General features: G+C 42.8%; 1 protein-coding gene across 1 annotated transcript in view; it reads right to left on the bottom strand.

Annotated features, from left to right (window-relative positions):
• NEDD9 (neural precursor cell expressed, developmentally down-regulated 9) overlaps positions 1-8481 on the bottom strand; it is a 78520-nt gene continuing 70039 nt past the window's right edge. Inside the window, exons 3-7 of the mRNA XM_009637967.2 lie at positions 6791-6892; positions 5495-5596; positions 3838-5061; positions 3406-3495; positions 1-2038 (exon numbers count right to left, since the gene is read on the bottom strand). Coding sequence (XP_009636262.2) covers positions 1529-2038; positions 3406-3495; positions 3838-5061; positions 5495-5596; positions 6791-6892 — 2028 coding nt within the window. The 3' untranslated portion in view covers positions 1-1528. The remainder of the gene's footprint in view (positions 2039-3405; positions 3496-3837; positions 5062-5494; positions 5597-6790; positions 6893-8481) is intronic.

Genomic DNA, 8481 nt, shown 5'->3' with positions numbered 1-8481 from the left:
GATACCAACACTCGGAACGCCTCAGTGGGGGGGCTACCTTGAATTACGCAGGGACAGTACTGTTTCTGCTTTAAAAACACCGGAAATCACCTGGAATTTACCTGAGCTATTGCCCACTTTGAAGTGTGGCTTCTAGTCTGAGGACCACAGGCAACGGGCGTTCTGTGCCTTGTTTTTAGGGGGTTCACAAAAGGCAATAAAGACAAAGGGTTATGTTTTTTGGAGCGGCCAGCATACATGAAATTTCTAAAGGACTCTACCACTCCGCTAACAATTTTTAAGGGTCTAAATTGAAAATTATGGGGTGGGATCATGTGGGATCATACTTATTGATGGAATGGCCCTATTAAATTGGGAGGTCATTTTTGGCAATAGTGTAGTGCAGAAGGACCAGCACCTATGCAATGGAACTTGGAAAAAAGCCCAACAGTTGAATGTAAGTCAGAATTGCAACAGCTGCAATTAATTCCCAAGAATATGTTCTAGAAAAATAAGTGCTATTTCGTCATTAAATTTTGTTTATGCTATAGAGATGTTTAAGTAACTGTTACTTCAAATTAAGCTGTTTTCTTTCCATATAAATTACAATTTGTATGTTAATCCCTCTGGAAGGGAGTGGTATTTCGAGACATTGTTCATCTGCAGCCTCAAAGATGAGCCCAGTGGATCCTGGGATGCTCTCGGGGTAACTCTGAGTCCATGAACAATAAGGCTTTTGAGCCTGACCGTTAAATTTAATTATCAATGCCAGGTCATACAAGGTAAACGTGTATGAATTTACGTTGCTGGGAATCCATCCACATTTTGAATTCCCATGTTGTGCAGTTGTTAGAAATAGTGAAATTTGAATCTTAAATATATACGATTCTGCCTTCCTCCTTAGAAGGTTCAGCTTCTTATATGGCCTAAAGATGCTTTTCTCCCAAACGTTGTATGGCTCGCTTAATGCGCTGCTTGTTGCAGTTGTGCATATATATGGTACTCAGAATGATCGAATGCTGTACATAACAAAGTAACGTCAAGAGGAGAGTTAAATTTCACGGAATTAACCTATAGAAAGTAATTTCTAAGAAGGGAATGGAGTTCTATGAGAACCATTACACTTGCTTCATGGATTGCTGCAAGTAGGTTTCACAACCGAGTCCATGTGCCAAAATCAAGATGGAATGAAACGAGAAGAGTGCAGCATCCAGTTAACAAATACACTGAGGAAACAGGCGGTGTATACAAAAGATACGCGCTGCTTACCCGACGCATGATTTTTAAGGTGCTTAATTGACATTTGAGGGAATGTAGCAACATATACATATATGCAGTGTATACATATCTAAATGTGTATTAGAAACATAATACAGAACCAGATATATTCCCAGATCCCTGATTTCATTAGATTCTCTAATGTATAAGAATGTATTTAAAATACTTCATAAAAAAATCTAAAAAAAATAAATGATAATATTTACATAAAAATAGCTCCAGTTTTTTTGCTTTTCTGCTTCGCTGCTCATGGATTGGATTCCACTGGGCTTCATAACGACGACATTTGGACCAGCGAGAGTTTGAACAACTGTGCGTGACGGGACAGCTCTGTTACTCGGTCCACCATCTTCTGTAGGGCTGCTGTGTTGGGGTAATGCAAGGCAGCCATCTTTGTAGCCAGAACAACACTCTTCAGCAGTTCACACAACTGGTTGCTGAAGTTCATCACTTTGTTGCATGTGTCCTGAGTTGTCACTTGCCTCGCGAGCATGTCCCCAATGAACACAAGTTTGTGAGCACTCAAAATGACAAATTTGCTGTGAGCCACAAAGATTCGGGGGGGCTGAGAAGCATTGATGGAACTGAAAAAGGCGTCAATGGCATTTAGGAGGGAGTTGAAGTGAGTCTCGCACTGGTCAGAATAGAATAAAAGCAGCTGGCTGTCATGGGAGGTGGCGGTGCTGTTCGCAGTCTGGAGAGTTTGAGGTGGCTTCCATTTTGAGATGTCGTTCTCTACCGGCTTCGTGATCTCTTGCTCCAGACGTTGAAACTGATTAATCTGAAAGGCAAATAAAAAGGCTCTCTTCAAATAATATTCTTGTAAGACATTGTCACGTATTACAATTTCACTAGGATACCCCTGGGTATCCTATATTAGCCTTATGCTAAACATAAACTAGTGTATGTGTTTTCTAAGGTCTTTTATTTTGGAGAGTGAGGGGTAATCAAGTGTTTTGGTTACCACAAATCCAAATACACAGAGTTCAGAAGAGAAAAACATCAAAAATACTTTATTTGCATTTAAAAAACCCATCAACCTCCTGAATTTACAGGCTGTTGCTCATTTGGAATATTCTGAAATCAGAAGTGAGAGAGATGGATCCATGTGGCAATGACTCCTACACAATTTTTAAAAAGCTGTCATCTCTGTGAGACAAACTTTTAACTCTCACCTCCACATTGCTTGTTCAATTTTCTGCCATACAGTAGGGCAACAAGATATTGAAGAATTAATATGAGGGCAAAGTGACAGCCCTCAATCTTATATGACCTGCCTTTTTTAGCATTTAAAGTGATGTTAAGCACAGTATTTAAGTTAATGGTATTGATGTTCATTGAATAGATGTGCGGGTGCCATGTGTCTTCAGTACGGGCCAGCGATTAAGGTACTGGATTGCAGGTCAGGAAAGCCAAGTTCTCAAACTGGCTTTGTGACTGATCCACTGTGAGACATTGCAGAAGTCTGTTTCTCCTCTGCGGTAAACTTCTGGAGACAGAGACTGCTTTTCATTATGTGTATGCACTGGGCCCACTGCAATGGTGCATTGTCTAGAAAAATAATGAGCCTCTTAAATTGAGATGGTTGGAAATTGTTTTCAAGGGAAAGGCTTATTCCTATCACAAGAGATGGCATTCCAAACACTGAGAACTGTGGCTGTGCTTCCCACTCAGCTACTAATTGGCAACAAGGAAAATAACGGGGCAGAGATGTCGATCTTCAGAATAGCTACTCTGCAGTAAATACTTAAGCTGCCTCTGGCATAAGCACTTGCTGACAGAGATGCACGGGGCAAGGAAGGTGCTAAAATCTTGATGCTCACCATTTCCCATCTGGAGCATGGCAGCGTGTGTCCTCGTCTTCTGTGTTAATAAATCTATTAATGGTGGAGCCTGACTGGCACAAATCCCACTTGGAAAGAAACTAACCCAGAGCCGCTGTTTAGCCGAGACCTAATACCTGCCGTCTTCACCATCCAGCACCTGCGACTTTCCAACTGTGTGTGCTGGCACTCATGCACACCTCATAGCCATGATGCTAGCAGCTGCACACTGCTAAGGGAAGGGCTCCTCCTGCTTTATTTGACCAGTACTTAAGTGAAAGGAACACTGCATTTCAATGTGTGTATTGCACCTGAGCGAACATACCTGGTGGTGCTCTAGCTCCATTTTGCTCTGCTTGATGATATTTTCTTTTTCCAGCAGCTCCTTCTGTTGCCTTTCAAACTCTTCTTTCCCCTGTTTTGTATAATATAAGAAGACACGGTGTTAAATCAGAACTCCTCCTGAGCTAAATGACAACTCATAGGTCAGGTAACTGGCTGCTTTGTACTGTTTTTTTTACCAATAGTGCACCACTAAGAGCATGGAGAAGAAAAGGATTTTGTGGTAGAGCAAAAGGCTATTGCTATTATCTATGCAACAGTCCTATTTGAAAGCAAGTAATTGCCCTGCTGACATTACTCTTGAACGTGTATTAGTGTGACAATGTGATTACTCCCTTCCTGCGCACAGCTTTTGCAAACAGAAGCATCAAGTCCTACTGGGCCTTGTGCAGACAAAGGTTTTGGGTTTACCTACCTGCAGGTGAACATAATCGTAGTCATCCATCCAGCTCTTTTCCGAGCTCTCACTGATGGTACTGTGAGGCTGCTGACCTTTACTCAGGAGCGGAGGAAGGGAACTGCAGTGGTTCTGTGCTTTTTCTCCATGATGCTGCGTATGAGGATTGTCATATACATAGTCAGGAGTGTTCATGATGTTCTCTGGTACGTTTTTGAAACGTGAGCTGCTCAACGCCTGTTTGAAGAGCACCTCTGCATTGATGCTGATGGTAGTGGTCAGTTGCTTGGCATCATCTGGGACTGTCCTTGCCACCATAACAAACCGATCCAGGTCATCACACTTGTTCTGCAGTCTGTTGACAGCTAGAACATTCAAAGACCAGTTGTAGCTGTTTAAGTCATGACTGGTTTGGGTAAGGATCTGGTGAGAGTCTTCCAGCCTTTGTACTTCCCTCCTCATTTTGTTTAGGAGGCTGAACTCAGGTAGGCAGGAAGCATTGGCTGCCGATCCTTTTGCAAACTGGAGGTACTCCAACAGGGACTGCTCTACCTTATCCACAGCAGTGTGAATTTCATTGATGTGCTTCTCCATATATCCGTAAGACCGCCAGTCTGCTGTAATGAAGGCCGTGAGGTTATTGACAGCTGTCTCCACCATCTGCTGCAGGCGATAAAGCCTCTCTATAGCAGTGTCTGGATCAAGGATTAGTCTTTTGTCCTGTGCAGTTGACGCTGAGAAAGAGGTCTCTTTTGATGTTGTTGAAGATGTGGACATGTTACTCCTTGTGCTTCCTGTGCTGGAGAAAGACAACCTATTTATCCCATCGGTCACGTCCTGTAAGCCTTTAGTGTCTTGGAGAACGGGTGGTGGCACATCATATATACCTTCTCTTCCTTCTGGGATGAGACTTTCATTGAGTCCTGTCTGTTGTCCTGGGAATGCAATTCCCCTTGGGGTATCATAAACATCTTTTTGAGGTGCAATTTGCTGTCCAAGAAAATGGTTTTGATGGTTCATAGGGATGTCATAAACACTCCGCTTTTGTGGCACTCCATCTGGCAATAAGAGGCTCTCAGGGGGAAATTTATTAAGTTCTTTCCCAGTTGCTTTGGCGGTGGGAGGAGGAATATCATATACTCCTTCTGGTCTCATACCGTGGCCCACTGGAGATGAAAAATCATGCAAATTTTCCCTCAGGCCTGTATCACTTCGGCATGCAGATGGAGGTGTAGCATAGACCTGAATCACAGAAAGCAAACCATGAAACCTTTGGCTAGAGTAGTAAAATATTTTACAACTTCCATATGGCCTATAAAGTGCTGGGTTGGAAGATCTGCCATTGACTTTCATGGCATCAGCTAGTTATCCTGAGTTTGAGCGTCACTTTTAATATCTCACTATTTAACATTCACCTTGATGCAAATTCTCATAAGCAGGAAAATCCAAAAAGGCAGCAAAGATAATGTAGGTCTAATTATCAATTCATACTCCATAACGTTAATAATTTTGATGCAGTGTTTCATTTTACCAGTTTTAACAGTTTAAAAACCTAAGGAAATCTTTAAAGTACTGTATGTCCTTTTTCTTCAGGATCATATATGAACTCTTGTTTAAACATGTCTTTGGTCAGACATGAAAATACAGGATCTACTGGAAACAGCATAATACTTACCCCTTTGGCAGGTGGTATGTCATAGACTCCTAAACCTTTCGCTTCTCCCATGGGAACTGGAAGTGCAGACCCCTTAGCTGATGTGGGGGGAATGTCATAGATCTAAAGAAAGAACAAATTGGTTACTGAAACAAGTCACCTCAGAAAAGCTCTGATCTCAGATGAGTTTTCTTGGTTTCTGTGTTTCCTCTCAAACAGCCTGAGGATGATCAGAGCCCCTCAACTTTGTTTCATATGTGAGAGCTGCTTGGATTTGCCTGATATTTTGGACAGTTACGAGGAAATGCACTTTGCTAGGTACCCTCTGGGCAACTGTGTGGATGGCAGGCTGGAGAGATGAAGTCATGGCTGGCTTCCATCCTGAGAGTTAAATCAAGGCCAGTCTATTACAGATACCTGCTGGGGTGAACAGGGGAGCAGTACATTCATGTGACCAGAACTGATCACACCTTTACTGATAAGAGATTGGAGGGATTGAGGAATAAGCTTGTGCTAGGACACACTAAACCCTCTGAAACTAAGGCTGCCCCTGTCAGCATCGCTTATCTGCTTTATTGGGTGCAGTGTGAGCTGTCTTACTAGCAGAAAGCAGTGCTCTCAGATGTTTCAAGTGTCCTGCCTGGTGGCATGTCCTAGGTTACAGGGGGTTCTGTGTATGGTCTACGGCCACTGTCTGAATGTCTCTTAACCCAGACTTCCCAACAGTTCCAGCCATTTGGTGTCAGTCTGTGCTATGTACTATTGGGCTTCAATGTTGTTCCCTAGAGGAGCTGCTCTGCCAAAGAGCCACGGTGTTGAGTTACAGGTCCTGCAAGCATTCACTCTAGATGTCTGTGGTCTTGGGGATTGAACGCTAAGGGTGTTCCCCAGAACAAAGATGTGTTTCAAGTTCAGTGACACGGTGCAGTAGATATGTGGTGAAAATAATTCCCTGCACAATAGCTGTTCATCTAGGCGATAATTTTACCCTCACTGAGTAAATTACTGTCAAGCCTGCGACAACAAAGTAAGGGAAAAAAAATTGTTCCCAGGCAGCAAGTTTATTCTGTTTGGATATACTCTTTGATCAAAACACAGAAAACAAATGGGACTTTTGTGTTTGGTGTGTTGCCAAATCTTAGTCAACATCAAATACAACTTTGAAATACTTCTGCGCTCTGTGAGTAAGCCACTGCATCTAATTAAAACATATTTTCTCTCTGAAATGAGAGAACTTGCTTTGCTCATAAACTTCTGGTACAAATTCATCACCTTTTGTGCCCTGTCAATGCTGTTGGCAGTTTTATTGGTACCTACCCCTTGGAGAGGGCGAACAGGGGGGATATCATAGGTATCCTTCTGGTATTTGGAAGGGAATTCATAAACATAACCTTGTCCTGACCTGACTGGAGTTATTACCTGTGGGATAAAAGAAAAAGAGGAAAAATAAGTCTTTGAGGATCTTGGCATGTTCTCTCTGTAACTGCAAAGGGTATAAACAATCCAGTATGATTAACATTCATGCTTTATGTGGAGATGTTAGTAACGCAAGTCTACATATACTTCTGACAGTTGAACATTGCAAAATTACTATTAGTACCTCCAAATGCACCACCTTTCCCTTCCAGGCCAGTTCTGACACAGACGCTTGCTAGTGCTACAGTATCTTCTATTTGTCAAGCACAGAATCTCCAGAAGGTCTAAGGGAACTTGGTCCCTTCTTCCCGTTGACTGCCCATTGGCACAGACCACACGATGTGATGGTTACACCACCTACTCGCTGAGGTCAGACCTGTGTCCATTTTGCTCCTTCCACTGAGGTGTTGAGTGTCCCCACTTAACTGGCAGGAGCTTAAAATACTAGGTTTAGGCTCTGTGAGTCTTCCCCCTTTGCTTGTGGAGGTATTTCCCATCTACTCCAGCAGGACATCTTGTGTTACTGTGCTCCATAGCACAACATCCTGGATGACTGAGTGTGAGCTGTGGCTTTGGAAATTCTTTACACAGAAAGGCTATGCTTAAACCTTCCAAAGCAGGACATTCCTTTTAAGCTGTCTCCATTTGGTTTGTCTGTATTAAAGGCTAAGAGAAAGGATATGTTAAGCCATTTTTGAAATATATAATGCAAGAACAATGAAAAAGAGCTTAGAATTTACGTTTTTTGACATTTTTCTAAACCATTAACTACCATAATAACTTCAAATAAAATTTGATGGAAAATAAATGCCTTATGTCTTGGACAGCATCTGCATGGCAGAATTTCAATATAGTGTGGTACAAAAGAAATGTTACCTAACCCTCAGAAAGAGCTGGGTTTATAGTGAAAATGCTGACATCTTAACCTCTGCTGGTGCTACTTGGCTCTAATAAAAGAAATATAAATACTGTAAACCAAAGGCATAAAATGACAAATTACATATGCCCATACAAGATGTGGCTTTGTGCTCAGATGGGCAGAATTCTATACCAGAGCTACCTAACTGTCTTAGAAATGTATGCTAGACATAGAACAGAACAGAGTTTCTGCCCAAGTGCTCAGTAAAGATCCCGTAACAGTTTTTGCTGTAAGGAATCCTAGCATCTTGGCCAAATTTCAGAGTGAGTTTTGCTTGACTGGGGTCTGCAGGGAAAATCCCTGATGGTAACCTGCTATCTCCTCACTGCTATGTTAACAGCACAGGCTTTTCTGCTTTTCACTTGCTGCCCAAATATTGCTGTGTAATTTCTGGCCCTGTACCATGAAACAGTCACCGGATTTCCCCTCTGAGGTGCCTGCCACACCAATTTACAGCAGAGGCCTGATTCAGCGTGAGTAGCCCGTGGCAGTGTGCCTGGCAGTGCCAGCTACTGCGCTGGCTGTGTGTGCCTTAGGTGAGGGGGAACATCCACGCCTGGCAGGCGGCGGGGGGAAGACAGTGGGGTTTGCAGCTGCTTTTCCTTGAATTAGCATCAGAGGACAGGGAAGAGAGGAACTGGAAGCGATATGGTCTCTGGAGCACTGGGTCGGT

This window comes from Egretta garzetta, unplaced genomic scaffold, assembly GCF_000687185.1.
Source record: "Egretta garzetta isolate BGI_Z169 unplaced genomic scaffold, ASM68718v1 scaffold14, whole genome shotgun sequence".
NCBI lineage: Eukaryota > Metazoa > Chordata > Aves > Pelecaniformes > Ardeidae > Egretta > Egretta garzetta.
The sequence above is the reverse complement of the archived record's forward strand: the minus strand, read 5'-3'. Positions and strand labels throughout refer to the sequence as shown.